Source organism: Bufo gargarizans, chromosome 3 (genome assembly GCF_014858855.1).
Source record: "Bufo gargarizans isolate SCDJY-AF-19 chromosome 3, ASM1485885v1, whole genome shotgun sequence".
In the NCBI taxonomy this organism is placed as follows: Eukaryota; Metazoa; Chordata; class Amphibia; order Anura; family Bufonidae; genus Bufo; species Bufo gargarizans.
The window spans coordinates 552,660,529-552,680,150 of NC_058082.1; the positions used below are offsets into that span (position 1 = coordinate 552,660,529).

Genomic DNA, 19,622 nt, shown 5'->3' on the forward strand with positions numbered 1-19,622 from the left:
ATAGGAGTACCAGTCTCCAAAGGTAGTGCCTACAAGAATTCTTAAAAAACATAATACATCAATACACAGTACATAATGTATCTGTGCAGCCACAGTGCCCCTTATATCAGTGCAGACACAGTGCCCCTTATATCAGTGCAGCCACAGTGCCCCTTATATCAGTGCAGACACAGTGCCCCTTATATCAGTGCAGCCACAGTACATAATGTATCTGTGCAGACACAGCGCCCCTTATATCAGTGCAGACACAGGGCCCCTTATATCAGTGCAGCCACAGTGCCCCTTATATCAGTGCAGACACAGCGCCCCTTATATCAGTGCAGACACAGGGCCCCTTATATCAGTGCAGCCACAGGGCCCCTTATATCAGTGCAGCCACAGGGCCCCTTATATCAGTGCAGCCACAGTGCCCCTTATATCAGTGCAGCCACAGTGCCCCTTATATCAGTGCAGACACAGCGCCCCTTATATCAGTGCAGACACAGTGCCCCTTATATCAGTGCAGCCACAGTGCCCCTTATATGATATCAGTGCAGCCACAGTGCCCCTTATATCAGTGCAGCCACAGTGCCCCTTATATCAGTGCAGCCACAGTGCCCCTTATATGATATCAGTGCAGCCACAGTGCCCCTTATATCAGTGCAGACACAGTGCCCCTTATATCAGTGCAGCCACAGTGCCCCTTATATCAGTGCAGCCACAGTGCCCCTTATATCAGTGCAGCCACAGTGCCTCTTATATCAGTGCAGACACAGTGCCCCTTATATCAGTGCAGCCACAGTGCCCCTTATATCAGTGCAGCCACAGTGCCCCTTATATGATATCAGTGCAGCCACAGTGCCCCTTATATCAGTGCAGCCACAGTGCCCCTTATATCAGTACAGCCACAGTGCCCCTTATATCAGTGCAGCCACAGCGCCCCTTATATCAGTGCAGCCACAGTGCCCCTTATATCAGTGCAGCCACAGTGCCCCTTATATCAGTGCAGACACAGTGCCCCTTATATCAGTGCAGCCACAGCGCCCCTTATATCAGTGCAGCCACAGTGCCCCTTATATCAGTGCAGACACAGTGCCCCTTATATCAGTGCAGCCACAGTGCCCCTTATATCAGTGCAGCCACAGTGCCCCTTATATCAGTGCAGACACAGTGCCCCTTATATCAGTGCAGACACAGCGCCCCTTATATCAGTGCAGACACAGTGCCCCTTATATCAGTGCAGCCACAGTGCCTCTTATATCAGTGCAGCCACAGTGCCCCTTATATCAGTGCAGCCACAGTGCCCCTTATATCAGTGCAGCCACAGTGCCCCTTATATCAGTGCAGGCACAGTGCCCCTTATATCAGTGCAGACACAGTGCCCCTTATATCAGTGCAGCCACAGTGCCCCTTATATCAGTGCAGACACAGGGCCCCTTATATCAGTGCAGCCACAGTGCCCCTTATATCAGTGCAGCCACAGTGCCCCTTATATCAGTGCAGCCACAGTGCCCCTTATATCAGTGCAGCCACAGTGCCCCTTATATCAGTGCAGACACAGTGCCCCTTATATCAGTGCAGACACAGTGCCCCTTATATCAGTGCAGCCACAGTGCCCCTTATATCAGTGCAGACACAGCGCCCCTTATATCAGTGCAGCCACAGTGCCCCTTATATCAGTGCAGACACAGTGCCCCTTATATCAGTGCAGACACAGTGCCCCTTATATCAGTGCAGCCACAGTGCCCCTTATATCAGTGCAGACACAGTGCCCCTTATATCAGTGCAGACACAGTGCCCCTTATATCAGTGCAGACACAGTGCCCCTTATATCAGTGCAGCCACAGTGCCCCTTATATCAGTGCAGCCACAGCGCCCCTTATATCAGTGCAGCCACAGGGCCCCTTATACAGTCAGGTCCATAAATATTGGGACATGGACACAATTCTGACATTTTTGGCTCTATACACCACCACAATGGATTTAAAATGAAACAGACAAGATGTGCTTTACCTGCAGACTGTCAGCTTTACCTGCAGACTGTCAGCTGTAATTTCAGGGGATTTACATCCAAATCAGGTGAACGGTGCAGGAATTACAGCAGTTTGCATCTGGGCCTCCCACTTGTTAAGGGTCCAAAAGTAACAGGACAATTGTCTTCTCGGCTGTCCCATGGCCGGTGTGTGTTATTCCCTCTTTATCCCAATTACAATGAGCAGATAAAAGGTCCAGAGGTCATTTCCAGTTTGCTATCTGCATTTGGAATCTGTTGCTGTCACCTCTCAAAATAAGATCCAAAGAGCGGTCACTATCAGTGAAGCCATCATTAGGCTGAAAAACCACAAACCCATCAGAGAGATAGCAAAAACATCAGGCGCGGCCAAAACAACTGTTTGGAACTTTCTTACACAGAAGGAACGCACCGGTGAGCTCAGCAACACCACAAGACCCGGAAGACCACGGAAAGCAACTGTGGGGGATGAGCGAAGAATTCTTTCCATTGTGAAGAAAACCCCCTTCACAACAGTTGGCCAGATCAAGAACACTCTCCAGGAGGTAGGTGTATGTGTGTCAAAGTCACCAATCAGGAGAAGACTTCACCAGAGTGAATACAGAGGGTTCACCACAAGATGTAAACCATTGGTGAGCCTCAAACAGGAAGGTCAGATTAGAGTTTGCCAAACGACATCTAGAAAAGCCTTCACAGTTCTGGAACAACATCCTATGGACAGATGAGACCAAGATCAACTTGTACCAGAGTGATGGGAAGAGAAGAGTATGAAGAAGGAAAGGAGCTGCTCATGGTCCTAAGCATACCACCTCATCAGTGAAGCATGGTGGTGGCAGTGTCATGGCGTGGGCATGTATGGCTGCCAATGGAACTGCTTCTCTTGTGTTTATTGATGATGTGACTGCTGACAAAAGCAGCAGGATGAATTCTGAAGGGTTTCGGGGAATATTATCTGCTCATATTCAGCCAAATGCTTCAGAACTCATTGGACGGCACTTCACAGTGCAGATGGACAATGACCCAAAGCATACTGCAAAAGCAACCAAAGAGTTTAAGGGAAAGAAGTGAAATGTTCTGCAATCCCCGGACCTGAATCCGATTGAGCATTTCACTTGCTGAATACAAAACTGAAGGGAAAATGCCCCAAGAACAAGCAGGAACTGAAGACAGTTAAAGCCGACAGTCTGCAGGTAAAGATGACAGTCTGCAGGTAAAGCACATCTTGTCCTTTTTATTTCAAATCGATTGTGGTGGTGTATAGAGCCAAAAATTTTACAATTGTGTCAATGTCCCAATATTGGGACCTATATAGTATGGACCTGACTGTATACTAGTTTAATACAATGTATCTTGCCGAGTTAAATGTAAACATTTAATTCAGCACATTTGTTACGTTAATATACTAGTCTAATTCAGTGCATTTTACTGTGTAAGGGCTCTTTCACACTTGCGTTGTCCGGATCCGGCGTGTACTCCATTTGCCAGAATTACACGCCGGATCCGGAAAAACGCAAGTGTACTGAAAGCATTTGAAGACGGATCCGTCTTCAAAATGCTTTCAGTGTTACTATGGCACCCAGGACGCTATTAAAGTCCTGGTTGCCATAGTAGTAGTGGGGAGCGGGGAGCGGTATACTTACCATCCGTGCGGCTCCCGGGGCGCTCCAGAATGACGTCAGAGCGCCCTAGGCGCATGGATGACGTGCCATGCGATCACGTGATCCATGCGCGTGGGGTGCCCTGACGTCACTCTGGAGCGCCCCGGGAGCCGCACGGATGGTAAGTATGCTGCTCCCCTGCTCCCCACTACACTTTACCATGGCAAACAGGACTTTAGCGTCCCGGCAGCCATGGTAACCATTCAGAAAAAGCTAAACGTCGGATCCGGCAATACGCCGAAACGACGTTTAGCTTAAGGCCGGATCCGGATCAATGCCTTTCAATGGGCATTAATTCCGGATCCGGCCTTGCGGCAAGTCTTCAGGATTTTTGGCCGGAGCAAAAAGCGCAGCATGCTGCGGTATTTTCTCCGGCCAAAAAACGTTCCGTTCCGGAACTGAAGACATCCTGATGCATCCTGAACGGATTTCACTCCATTCAGAATGCATTAGGATAAAACTGATCAGGATTGTTCCGGCATAGAGCCCCGACGACGGAACTCTATGCCGGAAGAAAAGAACGCAGGTGTGAAAGAGCCCTAAAAGTGAATCTGTCCCCCCCCCCCCAATTTTGGACCATTATCTACAGTAATACTTTAGTAATACTCCACATAATGGAGAGGATTCATGTGTATTTCAATGCAGCTGACGATGAGGGAATGAGGGGCAGTAGTAAAATAAAAAATTGTGATCTGCATTCCTTATGTGCAGTACTACTCATGTATTACTGAAGATAATGATCCTTTATTGGGGTGAGAGATTCCCTTTAATATACTAGTTTAATTCAATGCATTTTTTGCACTAATATACCATTTTTATTTAATGCATTTTATTGCATTAATATACCGGTGTAATTCAGCACAATTTACTGCATCAGTATACTCGTTTAATTCAAATCTTTTTAGTGCATCAATATACCAGTTTAATTTAGTGCATTGTACTGCATCAATTTACCAGTGAAAATTGTCGATAACAGTGTGCAGTGTGTTGGTAGAAAAGGAGAAACAAAGCTCCTGCTCCTCCTCCTTGCAGCCCCAGAGAGGTTTTTCCGTGGCATCCTCTCTGTCTTCACTGGCCCCTCCTAGTGGGTCACCTTCTTTTTTCCTAAGAGGCAACAAAACCCCATGTACTATGGAAGATACTAAAGAGAGTTTCCCTATTCATGACTTGTGTGAAAACAGTCAGTGGTTGGACTGCCAGAAGGAGAAGGTTCAGGAGGAGGTGGAGGACCCCATCCATAGCTGTTTGGTGGTGGCTGTAGGGGAAGTGATAGCAACAGTGGCACTCGGGGTAAATGCAGGGCAGGGAATGGGGATGGGGGCAAATTACTCCAAGATGGCATATTACAGTCTGATAAAAGTGGAGAGGAGGGTGAGGACTATTACGATGATTGTGTTGGACAGGACCTGCTAGCCGAATAAGAGTTCTGAGGAGGAGGAGACATCAGAGGAGGAGGGTGGTGCCAACGGCAGCAATAATGTACGGCCAGAACCTCCCTAAAGACTGCCAGGGCCAGATCTGTTTCTATTGAGGTTAGTTTGGGAACTGGTAATGCCACTGATACTGTGGGTACAGGCTCAAAACGTACAAGCCTAAGCCAAGCTCAACTGCCTCTAGCTCCAGTATGGTGTTTTTACTCCACAAGGCCGGCATGCAAAAGCACAGCCGTGTGCAAGATCTGCAGGATTAGAATGAGCTGTGGGCGTTCAAACACAATCATAGGTACCAGAGCTGTATGATAACGCATGAGGTGGGATCACCAGATCCAGTGGGAAAATATAACTGGCGAGAATTCCCAATCAGAACACGTCTGTCCTCCTTTACCGGTCTTCTTTGTGGCAGCCCGCCCGCATCCTAAAGCAGTACATTGTCCTTGTCATCCATAATGGAACGTGTGGCCATGAGAAAAACTTTTCTCAACCAGCAACTATCCTGTCTACGAGCTGAATCCCCACCTGACCACGTTGCTGCGGTATCACTTAGTTGTGGTCATTGTTGTGCACTTCCACGCCTTCGCCAAAGTGTAGTTCAGTAGGCATTACTTCCTTCCGTAAAAATTGTCTCATTCTCCGAATGTCGCACTTCAGTTCCTTGACCTAAATTTTATTCTGTTACATGTTTGTAACGGATCTCCTGGCACCCCGACCGGGTACCTCCGTCAATAGATGCTCCTAGTGCTTTCTGAGGACTCCAAGCACTCCACTTGACACCGTACCGCACTGCAGACCCCACAAACCACCGAAGCTTGGTTGAGGTCTCACCGTCTCCTACCCACCCTGGACCTACAACAAGGCTCCAGGCTCCAGTGGGTGAACCTCTCCTACATCCAGAGAGCAGGAACAGCTCTTACAAGAGCTAGTAGTTATGCCAGGGCAGTATAGCAAATCTTCAGCGTATAGCAATCCCCCAGTGTCGATCAGTTACCCAAACACCAGCCTCAACATGGTAAAGGGTAAAAACAGGAACTCTTTATTTGAACACAGCATTGATTTATACACATCTTCCAACAAGGTTACCACCCACAGGGTTTTGTAAAAACAGCCAATCACATGCATTTACAGTATTGACACCTTCCCAGCAATTGTACACAAAACCCCCTTCCCTCTGTCTGTAACGCAATCAACAAAACACAATGAGCATTGTCTGAGACGCAATTAACTAACACACTGGCATTGTCTGAGACGCAATCAACAAAATACAATTACCAAATGTAATGGGCTAACTTAATCACTCACAGACAGAAACCACACATTTTTCCCAAAACACAGAAAACACCTCAAAACCCCACATATCCCCATAATGTATAATCCATGGATAGCTCTTATCTGGGTGAACAACATATCCAAAAATCACCCAGATCCGAGCAGGGGTTCCCGAATTCCATGGAAGTCACATTTGGCCGGCCGCAAGCATGGCTTTCCTGCCCAAAACAGTTCCACAGATTTAAGCTGTGCAGCCGGCCTGTCTTCTCCTTCAAAGTTAGTATGGGCCGTAATCCTGGGGCAAGAGGCTGGCAACCAGGCCCCTCCAAAACCCAGTGGCGAGGTTGGTTTCGCCACACATCTCCCCCTCCCAGGGAAGACTAACCAGATACCTGACCTCACGTCGGTCGGTACCTGAGTTAGTCTGGCAGTCCAACCACAACCCCATACTGGACCTGTTGAATTTTGGGGCCTGGCTCTGTTCTGTATGTCCCCAGCTGTTGAGTGGGTATCTGCTTCCTTGCTGTTCTCTAGCTTGGAGCTGTAGGTACTTGGTGGGCAGAGGCCGACTGCGCTCTGCCCAGATGCCAGCTCTTCCGCTGGGGTAGCCTGTGTGGAGTCAACCTCTGGAGAAGAGAATAGGGGAGGGCAGAGGCCGACTGCGCTCTGCCCAGATGCCAGCTCTTCCGCTGGGGTAGCCTGTGGGAAGTCAGCCTCTGGAGAAGAGTATAGAGCAGGGCAGAGGCCAACTGCTCTCTGCCCAGATGCCAGCTCTTCCGCTGGGATTGGGTCAGGAAATCCTACCTCAAGGACCTTGTTGCGGATCAGCTGTGGAGAGGAGGGATCGCTTACCTCCTCCTCCTGGCATTCCTGCGGGGTTGGTGGAGACTCTGTACCGGCCGTCCAGCATCCCGATAAGCCTGGTGCAGAGACTGCGGTCCCATCTGCATCATTAGAGTTAGGGGTGCTGTCCCCCTGTGGTTGGGGAGAGAGACCGGTTGTCTCCTCTCCCTTCAAAGTACACTGCCGCTGAGGAGCAGGACCAACTGTCCCTACTCCCTGAAACTCCGGCTGCCGTTGGGGATCTGGGACGACTGCCCAGCATCCCTGTAGGGCCGGTGGAGAGATCTCGGTCCCATCTCCACCTGCCATATGGGTTTTCCCCCAGGACCAGTCTATGAGGTCCCCTACCTCTGTAGCTGGTACTGAAGCAGGGGATACTTCAGTCGGGTCTTCCCAGCTGTAGGGTTGTAGGTCTGGGACTGCCACCCAGCTCTCTGGCAGTGTATCTTGGGGCCGAATTGAGCTGAAGAAGTATTGGTCCTGCTCCAGCTCCCACTCCTTTGCCACTAGAGATGCCAGGTCTTGTCTCACCTCTCTCGCTGTAGCCCAATCATGCATAGCCTCCCTGTAGTCATAGATAACCCAGAACCGGGACTCTCCAGCATCTCCGAACTCCGGTTCTGTGAAGGCCTCAAACAACAGGCCAGGGCCATCATAATCCTCACCCTCGGGTCTGTTGTGCTCAGTCATCCAGGGGGAGTGCCGAATCACATACCACCAGAGTGCCTGGTAGGCGTTGTCTAGCCACAGCTCCTTCCATACCAGGCTCTCCAGTTCTGTCACCCACTCATCCAGGGGCTTCTCTCCCAGAAGGGGCATTCGCAGGGCCACTCGCATCTGCAACTGCTGCTCCTCACTGGGGAGACTCTCACTTCGCTGCCGCTGGGCATTTTCCAGGGCATCATACCAGACTTCCTTTCTGTCTGCATCCCTGTAGTCCGCGGCTGCCTCCTCCTCCTCGTCATGGAACGCTGCCTGAAGACTAGTTGATTCCATCCTGCTGTATCCAGGGGCGCTGTACGGATACTAGCGTTGCCCTCAATTTTGTAAATCCACGAGCGGTGTCTCCGAGCTGCTTCTCCTCTCACTAGGACGCCATCCCACTGCTGTCACCAATGTAACGGATCTCCTGGCACCCCGACCGGCTACCTCCGTCGTTAGATGCTCCTAGTGCTTTCCGAGGACTCCAAGCACTCCACTTGACACCGTACGCACTGCAGACCCCACGAACCGCCGTAGCTTGGTTGAGGTCTCACCGTCTCCTACCAACCCTGGACCTACGACAAGGCTCCAGGCTCCAGTGGGTGAACCTCTCCCACATCCAGAGAGCAGGAACAGCTCTTTTTTCGCCACAATGTTATTCCTAATTCTGGCCAGCTGTATAAAATTGTCTAATTTTCTAAATGTCGCGCAGTTCCACACCTTCACCAGAAGTCACCGCTCTCCCGCTGTCTCTGATACAACAAAGAACAGAACCCACCACAGCAGCCAGTTCAGTATCGTGAACATGGTGGAGAAGTTTTTTCATGTGATGCACATCAGCAAATGTAACATCTAATATCATGTCCTGCATAATGTGTATGTATTTTCTATGAAACTGTTATGTTAAAATGTAATGTGCCTGGTTCACCAGCAGATGGCGGCGATATTGGTAGAGTTAGTTTCCCTGGAGGGGAAGCTCCTAGTACCATTCCAGCCCTCTCTAGACAGGGAGGAGTTTAGTTCAGTCTAGCTAGTGAAAGTCAGTTCCAGCCTAACCCCCTTTGGGGAGAGGTTGAGTGCCAGCTTGTCCCCTGCCGGGGAAGGAAGCAGGCCTTGTCCTGTCTGGACAGGCTCTGCCTGTGAGTCCTTAATGGTTGCATGTCCCCTCCTGGGATTGCATTGCCTAAAACAAAGCTATGTAAGTGATCTTGAAGTTGGGAAGAAAGATTTCTTGACATAAAGACAGATAAAGACAAAGATACAGAGTCGGACTACAGAAAGCTAAGTTGTAGCCTACAGCAGAAAAGGAAAAGTTCTATTTAATCCAGCCAGCATAGCAGAGCTGAGTGAGTTCAGATGTAGTAGGGCTGATTGTGTTCGCCTGCCAAAAGTTAAGCCAAAGTCTGTTGAGGACCAAGATAAAGCTTGAAGATTGTCTCTGATGCAAGTTTACTCAAGTAAAGCTGTTAACTACTTCAATACATATCTGGACTCAATTTATTCAGCAAATCTCTCAACTGTGAACCATTTTATCACTGCTTCGGACGACCACGCTTGGGGTTCAGGATATCCAGGTAGGAGCACCGTGACAAGTGCAAAAGCCACACCTAAGGGAAACTATAGGCAACCCTTACACCACTCTGGCATTCCTACACCTGGGTTCCACCATCACCTTCTACATAGGGGGATTCATTCCCTCGTTGCTGAAATGGAACTGGCGACACAACAAAAACTCTAAAAACGCTAAAAACTCACATAACACCTGTAGAAGAGACCCCGGCCTTGGTGGTAGCCTGCTGCACAAACTAGGCTCAGTTGAATCTGACCTGCGCTCTTTCTCCAGCACATACCATGACCCTGTGGGGAAAAAACACAATTCCGCCACAGGTTTATAGGTTTTGTTTTTACGGTGTTCCCTATAAGATAAAACTGACCTGTTCCCTTCATTCCCTGGGTCAGTACGATTACAAAATTAAAACTTTGTAAAAAAAATTTTTTATTCTTTTCATCTCCATAGTCTGACCCCCATGACTTTTCTGTAATTTTTATTAATACGATATAGGAGTGTGTATGACTTTTTGATCACTTTTTATAAAATTTTTGGGGAGAGATGAAGTGATAAAAAAAAAGAACAAGAGATGAAGTGATAAAAAAAAAAAAAGAACAATCTGTTGTTTTGATTTTTTTGCCCATTATGCCATTCGCCGCATGGGATAAATATTTTTACATTTTAATATTACGGGCATTTTGAGATACGGTGATGCCTATGAGGTTTATTTTTTTTGTTATTTTCATTTTTATTCTTTAAAAAGGGGAGTGGTTTAAATTTTTATATTTTTTTATATTTAAAAAAAACTTTACTTTTTTTTAATGTTTTTTTTTTTTCAGGCCCCCAAGGGCCTAACAACATGCAATCATCAGACAGGCGACATCTACATGGTATGTGAATGATTTCTCTGGGTTGGGGCTCGTGTAGAAAGCAATGTGAGCCCCCTGCCTGCCACGGTATGGAATGGAAATGGGGAATGTGGTACAGGGGCCACAGGGCCCTCTCAGAAATCAGGATGTGAATACATCTGCTATGGCCCTAGAATCAGTCATATAGCAAACAATGGTCACTGCATCAGCAGCCACTAAGTGAGTAGACGTCCTGGAACTTGTGGTTTAGGGCTCATGCCCATGAACGTAAGGGTCCTGTACCGGTACGCCTCAAATAGCGGTTTGCAATGCATTCCGTGCCGCGGATGCCGACCCATTGACTTGAATGGGTCTGCGATCTGCAAGATACTGGAAAGGACATGTCTTATCTTTTGTGGTGCGGAGGTATGGACCCGAAAGCCCACGGAAGGGCTTCCGAGTGTTGCTGTGGGCTTCCGATGCGTGCCTCCACTCTTCAAAAGATAAGAATTGGTCCGCAATTGCCGATCGCAGACCCATTCAAGCGAGTAGGTCCACACTGCAATACGGATTTCACACGGCTCGTGTCTGTATATTGTGGAGTCACCATTTGCGGCCCGCAGTACGGGGAATGGAGGCCTTACGTTCACGGGCATGAGAGAAATGAGTTCATATAGGGAGAAATACAGGGAAGACATAGACGACGACTCCCCTGATAACCAGTACTAAAAAGGCAAATATAAAAGCAAGTGATAAAGATGGGGGATGGGGAAGACTGGGGGGGGGCTTCTCTTTTCCATAGAAAATACTGAAAAATCAAGTAATAAGTTTTTTGGGGGGGGGGGTTTCTCTCCTCTATGGAACATACTGACGAATCAAGTGATAAAACAATTCTACCTTTGTTCTGAATATTTGGGGGCATCTTGGGGGAAGTACCCAGAACCATAGAGTGAGGACCCCTTAGGAAAGTTTGGGATAGTGTCTTCGAGGTAGTTGAGGAGCGGTGCGGCGTCCACTGCTCTCTCTCGCTTCCTATAGAATTCCTGATGCTTGTATTTCTGGGGTTTCTGGTTTCTGCGGTCGGATGTGATATCTCAGAACACGACTGTTGCTTCTTTCAATTCCTGTCTCTCATCATCTGATACGGAGTCTTTACTGTAGAAATAAGGCGACTTATAAATAGTCTATGCACCGTTTTGTGCATACAGCCCCGATACAGACTAACAGGTCTCCACGGTTACAGGCCGCAGACAAGCCCGGCACAGCCTAATCCTGCAGTCATGGGTCACCTTTCTTTACAGTCTGTAAGTTATCAAGAAGACAGGGAAGGGCTGCAGGATCAGACTACACAGGGTTGGTTTGTAGTCTGTTACCATGGAGACACATAGGAGCTCCAGCCACCAAATAGTAGGAGGATTTTAGTCAAGACTGGAAAGTTGTTTCATTTTTATATTAATAATAATAACACTGATGATAATAATAATAATATTAGTATTAAAATTATTATTATCAGTATTATTATTATTTTTAATTTTAGATGCACTGGTTGCAAAAGTCTTCACACACTTTAAATTAAACAGACACCACTCAGCGACACCCACATGTTTCTCACACACAAACCATAAGTGATATTAGGTCATGTCCACCACAATGCCGCGCGGATGTCAAAACAATAATGAAGGGGGGGGTGTCATCCCCGCTGTCTGTGGGGTGACAGGGCTATTAAGCTGGGCAACTGCACACCCTAATACGGTCACCTTAAAAGTAATGTCTCGGCTATCCCTTTAACTGGGGCAGATTTATTAAAAGGATTTTCCAGTTTTACACAAATAAAGCTTAAACTTAAAACGATATATTCCATTTTCTCACCACTGTCCAGATATCTGTTTGCTGTCAGTGAATGTTTCCCTCTGGATTACCCCTTTAAGGATTCCTCAGCACCGGACAAACCTCATGTTAGAAGCATATGATAAGCTGATCACAGACGGGGACCCCCAAAGATCTGTGCGGAAACCTGACAGCAGGGGTTCTGTTTCCCCACAGCGCCTCCACAGGAGGAAGGAAGCATTACACTGCCCAGACCCAAGGTGATTACACAGACACAGTACTCTGGTCAGTGGGAAGGTGGAAGCTCAGCACATACAGAACCAGGGTAATTACAGCCACAGGGCAAAGAATACCCTATTTTCACTATAATATTACCAAATGTAGCGACGTGTGATACAAAAAAGTAACGTATTGTTCTGTATCGCATGACAAACACATTCAGCTTTAATACGAAGGAACAGGGCGGCAAGTGCAGCAGGATGACGGCAGAACCTGGCAGGGGAGCTGTCCTTACTTGTAATTGTTTTTTGCAGATAAATACGTGGACTGCAGCAAATTTCATAGAATTTGTTTTGTTCCAATTAATCCAAATTGGCAAACAAAATTCAATCTGGTAATGAATCTATTCTACCCGAAATGAAAGTAATTTTAATGGCTCCGAGAGAGAGAAAAGCCCAGTAGGCATGAGGAGTCTTACAGGTCAGGCAATGCTCCTCTGGATTTTTGGGTAAAAGATGTGCAAATTAGTTTTCCTTCCAGAAGGAAAATAATGCTAAGTCTCTGATGCCACCAGATGTAAGGCATGCATCCTACATAAGTCAATGCTTGACCTTTTAAACTGGCCTTGAGGCATAACTTGGATAATAGCTAATTCAGCATCTCAACTGAAGAGGTTTTTTTTATTGAAAGCCTGAGATCGTAACTTTCTTCACCCTGTGCAACTAAGAAAGTGAACTAGGATGCGTTCTTTTGCAGGCCCTCTCCGTAAAAGAAGGCCACCCATAAACCAATCTCCGACCCTCTGGGCCAAAAGGCTCCTGCAAGGGTCTAGGACCAGTGGCCATCGTCAGCCAAAGCAGAGAAAGTGCCGGTCTTCCTGGGAGCCTGAGATGCCACTCCAAGTGTTAGCCAAAAGCCAAAGTCGAGGTCTGGCTTCTCCCTAGAGGGAGAAATCAAGGGGTTTGAAGGGGGGTAAGGAACCAGATGGTCACAAACACACCCCGAGACCTCCACGGGGTTGCCTGTTAGGGTACCACAGCATGGTCTGTCCTAATGAGAAATCTAACGTGGAAAGTGAACACACAAAAAATGAATAAAATGAATTTGTGCTTCACGACCCAGACATTCGGCCATAATTATAAAAATCCTTCGTCTTGCCAAGTCGCGAGGCCCGGAAAAAGAGAGGTAAGTATGCACAAAACGTGAGAGGTGGGATTGCCCCTCATCAGTACAGAGCACAGGGAACTAACTTAGTTAGGTGAGAGGCCTTGGTCAGGACCTGAAGGGGGTACTATTTCTCCTTATGCAGAGATCACAGACATACACCTCTAAAACGTAACTTTTAATGTATTCTAAAAAGTAGCTTAGTAAAACCTCCTACAGCTCATAGGACATTCAGTGTTGTATAGAAGAGGTGGAAAACTATCCCTATTCCTCTCTCTATTGAGTCCCAACCTAAAAACGCAATAGCCGCCCTGATAGGGACGATCCCGTGTCAGAAACCTCCTGGTCGCCCTATCTGGTCCCTGACACAGAAAAGAATACCATCACCATAGTGATACCTACTCATTTAACTCCTTTCTTTCTTGCCACCAAATGTAAGGTAGGTATCCTATAAGCCAATGCTCAAACTTTTAACCCCTTCAGGACCCTGCCATTTTTCACTTTAAGGACCAGGGCATTGTTTGCAAATTTTACATGTGTCACTTTATGTGGTGATAACTTTAAAACGCTTTTACTTATCCAGGCCATTCTGAGATTGTTTTCTCGTCACATATTGTACTTCATGGCAGTGGCAAATTTGAGTCAAAATATTTCATTTTTATTTATAAAAGAAAATATACCAAATTTACCAAAAATTTGGAAAAATTAGCAATTTTCAAAATTTCTATTTCTCTGCTTTTAAAACAGATAGCGATACCTCCTAAAATAGTTATTACTTTACATTTCCCATATGGCTACTTCATGTTTGGATCATTTTGTAAATTACATTTTATTTTTTTGGGGACGTTAGAAGGCTTAAAGGGAGTCTGTCATCAATATTTCACCTTTGTAACCCTTCCCATAGCTTTCTAGCATCCTTACAGGTAATAAAAACGTTTATGATCAATCCTGGACTTATAAAACCAGCAAAAAACATCTTTGTAGCATATGCAAATGAGGGCTCGCAAGTGCCCAGGGGCGGCGTTACCCTCGTAGGTGCCCTGCTAACTCAGCCTTTTCTTTGCTTCCCCCGCCCCTTCCTTCCCTCCGCCCGCCCATCCTTTCCCTCTGACCGCCTATCTACTAACTTCTTGTTTCGCCGAGATCCCGCATCTGCGCACTCAGTCCGTCGGCCGGCGCATGCGCACTGCGATGCCTATTCCTTGTACGCACCACAGTAATTAATGCGCATGCGCCGATGGACCGCCTCCTTTGTTGTGTTTCCGCGTCCTTAGCCGGCGCATGCGCAATAGTTACTGTGATGCCGTACAAGGAATGGGCATCGCAGTGCGCATGCGCCGGCCGACGTACTGAGTGCGCAGGCGCGGGATCTCGGCGAAACAAGAAGTTAGTAGATAGGCGATCAGAGGGAAAGGATGGGCGGGCGGAGGGAAGGGGCCGGAAGAAGCGAAGAAAAGGCTAAGCTAGCAGGGCACCTACGAGGGTAACGCCGCCCCTGGGAACTTGCGAGCCCTCATTTGCATATGCTACAAAGATGTTTTTTGCTGGTTTTATAAGTCCAGGATTGATCATAAAGGTAACGTTTTTATTAACTGTATGGATGCCAGAAAGCTATGGAAGGGTTACAAAAGTGAAATGTTGACGACAGACTCCCTTTAAAAATTTAGAAGCAAATCTTGAAATTTTTCTGAAAATTTCCAAAACCCACTTTTTAAGGACCAGTTCAGGTCTGAAGTCACTTTGTGAGGCTTACATAATAGAAACCCCCCATAAATTGCCCCATTTTAGAAACTACACACCTCAAGGTATTCAATACTGATTTTACAAACGTTGTTAACCCTTTAGGTGTTCCAAAGGAATTAAAGGAAAATGTAGATGAAATTTCAGAATTTCACTTTTTTGGTAGATTTTCCATTTTAATCAATTGTTTCCACTAACAAAGCAAGGGTTAACAGCCAAACAAAACTCAATATTTATTGCCCTGATTCTGTAGTTTACAGAAACATCCCATTTGTGATCGTAAACTGCTGTACGGGCACACGGCAGGGCGCAGAAGGAAAGGAGCGCCATATGGTTTTTGAAGGGCAGATTTCACTGGGATAATTTAAGTTGCCATGTCACATTTGAGGACCCCCTGATGCACCCCTAGAGTAAAAACTCCCAAAAAATAACCCCATTTTGGAAACTATGGGATAAGGTGGCAGTATTGTTGGTACTATTTTAGGGTGCATATGATTTTTGGTTGCTCTATACACTTTTTGTCAGGCAAGGTAACAAAAAATAGCTGTTTTGGCACCTTTTTCATTTTTTGTTATCGACAATGTTCATCTGACAGATTAGATCGTGTGGTATTTTTATAGAGCAGGTTCTTACGGACACAACAATACCATATATGACTACTTTTTTGGTTGTTTGTTCCAGTTTTACATAATAAAGCATTACATAATAAACATAATTTTTTTTTTTTTATCATGTTTTAGTGTCTCATATTCTGAGAGCCATAGTTTTTTTATTTTTTATGCGATTGTCTTAGGTAGGGTCTTATTTTTTGCAGGATGAGATGACGATTTGATTGATATGATTTTGGGGTGCATATGACTTTTTATTGCTTGGTATTACACTTTGTGTGATGTAAGGTGACAAAAAATGGCCTTTTTTTTAACACCGTTTTTAAATTTTATTTTTTTACGGTGTTCTCCTGAGGGGTTAGTTCATGTGATATTTTTATACAGCAGGTACTTATGGAAGCGGCGATACCTAATATGTATACTTTTTTATTTATTTAAGTTTTACACAATAATATCATTTTTGAAACAAAAAAAATCATGTTTCAGTGTCTCCATAGTCTGAGAGCCATATTTTTATTTATTTTTTAAGCGATTGTCTTAGGTAGGGCCTCATTTTTTGCAGGATGAGATGACTGTTTGATTGGGATGATTTTGGGGTGCGTATGACTTTTTAATCACTTGGTATTGCACTTTTTGTGATGTAAGGTGAAAAATTGCTTTTTTTACACAGTTTTTATTTTTAAGGGGTTAGCTCGTGTGATATTTATTTAGACCTGGTTGTTACGGACGTGGCGATATCTAATATGTATACTTTTTTATTTTTTTCAATTTAACACAATAAAAGCATTTTTCAAACAAAAAAATCATGTTTTAGTGTCTCCATATTCTGAGAGCCATAGTTTTTTATATTTTTGGGTGATTGTCTTAGGTAGGGTCTCATTTTTGGGGGATGAGATGACGGTTTGATTGGCACTATTTTGGGGGGCATATAACTTTTCGATCGCTTGCCACAGTGATGGCATGGGGCATGTGAACCATCGCTGTATCAGCCTTAGGGCTCATGAACACAGCCATTGCCCAGCCGCGGCCGTATTGCGGCTCGCATACACGGGCAGCCGCTGTGTGCATCCCGCTTCACGGATCGTGGACCGGTCCGCAATACGGGAGATGCGGAACAGAAGCATGGATCGGAAGCCCACGGCAGCACTACGGAGTGCTTCTGTGGGTTTACTCTACGCGTCTCCGCACCACAAAAAAGTAGTGCAGACCGTCGGATGAGGATCGCGGACCCAATTCAAGTGAATGGGTCCACGATCCGCATGCGGCTGTCCCGCGGTCGGTGCCCGTGCATTACGGCCAGCACACGATCATGTGCATGAGCCCTTACATTACAGGTCGCCCCGCACTGCACCTTTAATTGGCAGCGCCCCGTATGGTATATGCTAATAATGATATCCTATGATGTCCTATTATAACAGCGCCATATGCTGCCCAAATAACACTACAATAGAGGCCACTAATGAGAGATGATATGCAGCGCCGCCACAACTATAATGTATTGTACAAAGTTTACATGGCAGGGCCACCCAGTGCACATATACTAGCATACAGTGCTCAAATAACAGCACCATGCAGTACTGGAAATATACTAACCCTACAGTGTCCAAATAATACATACCATACAGTACTGAAAAAATACTAACATAATGCACATTACCACCCTTTAATGCCCAAATAGCACCACCCTACAGTGCTTAAATAATACCAATATACCACCATAGAATACGCAAATAATATCACTATAAGGGACTCATATAATGCCACCATATATTGCTCAAATGATACCGATATACAGTGCCCATATAATACCACAATATTATAAACATACAGAGCTTAAATAATACCACCATAAAGGGGCTCAGATAACATGACTGTATAGTGCCAAAATAATACCAACACACAGATAATACCGCCATACTGAGGCAGATACTTACCTTTTATACCGCAGTTGCCTTTGCATTCTTGCACACGACCGTATGTATTTTGCGCTCCGCAAAAAATGGATCCGCAAAAAAAATTAATGACATCCATGTGCATTCCGTATTTTGCAAAATGGAACAGCTGGCCTTTCATAGAACAGTACTATGCTTGTCCGTAATGCGGACAATAATGGGACATATTTTTTTGCAGAACAGAAATACGTAGATACGGAAACGGAATGCACACGGAGTAACTTCATGGTTCCGCATACGGTCCGCAAAGAAAAAAACAGAACAGACACGGAAATAAAATAAGTTTGTGTGCAAGAGCCCTAATTCTATCAACTTTAGTGACAACTTCAGAAACTGTGAAAACATCACTTTCCCTGATGTGCGATATAATGCAGAAGTAGCAGAGCTGATTATGTCATTCAGCACAAATCCAGTTAATGATTTGTTATGTTCCCTGTGGCTGTAGGTAAACCCTCAACACCAGCTTTTCATATAGCATGCAACCTCAAAGGGACATGACAAATCCAACTCTGCTATATCGCACCTGCTCCACAGCAAACACACATCACGTGAAATTAAAGACTGGCAACTCAGCATATAGAGCATAGCCTTCTTACCTGAGACTAGCAGAACACATAGGAGCACGCTGGTCCTGAGGGCAGCGGCGGCAGGCATCATGCTGCCTCATAGCGCGCTGGCGCTGAGTGCAGTACAGAGGACTGAGGTTGGCAGATGCCCTAAACAGATCACAGAGGAAGTGGCTTTCTGATATGTTCACAGTGCGGCTCAAAATTATCAAGAAATTCATCAGAGGCAGAAGTTCTAGATGTGTCTTTTCCTACAGAGGAAGTAAGAACATCAAGAGGCACCGCAAGCATCAAAGGTCAGTGCTGTACTCGGCATGTCACAGCTATAGGGCCCCCGCACATAGGGTAACAGTTATGGTAGTCTGCAGATATCACAAGGAGCAATCACTACATTACACACAAATTACACAGCCACCACTAGAGGGAGCTCACTACACACAGATATATACAGCCACCACTAGAGGGAGCTCAGGAGATTACTGCATACAGCTATATACAGCCACCACTAGAGGGAGCTCAGGAGATTACTACATACAGATATATACAGCCACCACTAGAGGGAGCTCAGGAGATTACTGCATACAGATATATACAGCCACCACTAGAGGGAGCTCAGGAGATTACTACATACAGATGAATGCAGCCACCAATAGGGGGGAGCTCAGGAGATTAAAACATACAGATATATACAGCCACCACTAGGGGGAGCTCAGGAGATTAAAACATACAGATATATACAGCCACCACTAGGGGGAGCTCAGGAGATTACTACATACAGATATATACAGCCACCACTAGAGGGAGCTCAGGAGATTACTACACACAGATATATACAGCCACCACTAGAGGGAGCTCAGGAGATTACTACATACAGATATATACAGCCACCACTATGGGGAGCTCAGGAGATTACTACATACAGATATATACAGCCACCACTAGGGGGAGCTCAGGAGATTACTACATACAGATATATACAGCCACCACTAGAGGGAGCTCAGGAGATTACTACATACAGATATACACAGCCACCACTAGAGGGAGCTCAGGAGATTACTACATACAGATATATACAGCCACCACTAGAGGGAGCTCAGGAGATTACTACATACAGATATATACAGCCACCACTAGAGGGAGCTCAGGAGATTACTGCATACAGACATATACAGCCACCACTAGAGGGAGCTCAGGAGATTACTACATACAGATATATACAGCCACCACTAGAGGGAGCTCAGGAGATTACTACAT

At 45.9% G+C, this 19,622-nt stretch overlaps 1 protein-coding gene across 2 annotated transcripts in view; it reads right to left on the reverse strand.

Moving 5' to 3' along the window:
• LOC122930636 overlaps positions 1-18,611 on the reverse strand; it is a 51,724-nt gene extending 33,113 nt beyond the window's left edge. Inside the window, exons 1-2 of one of the 2 annotated variants that reach the window (XM_044284146.1) lie at positions 18,399-18,474; positions 9,651-9,752 (exon numbers count right to left, since the gene is read on the reverse strand). In XM_044284146.1, the coding sequence (XP_044140081.1) occupies positions 9,651-9,752; positions 18,399-18,459 (163 nt within the window). In that variant the 5' untranslated portion in view covers positions 18,460-18,474. Of the gene's footprint in view, positions 1-9,650; positions 9,753-18,398 lie in introns of both variants that reach the window. The other variant, XM_044284147.1, reaches the window with a different exon arrangement.
• Positions 18,612-19,622: the final 1,011 nt, after the last annotated feature.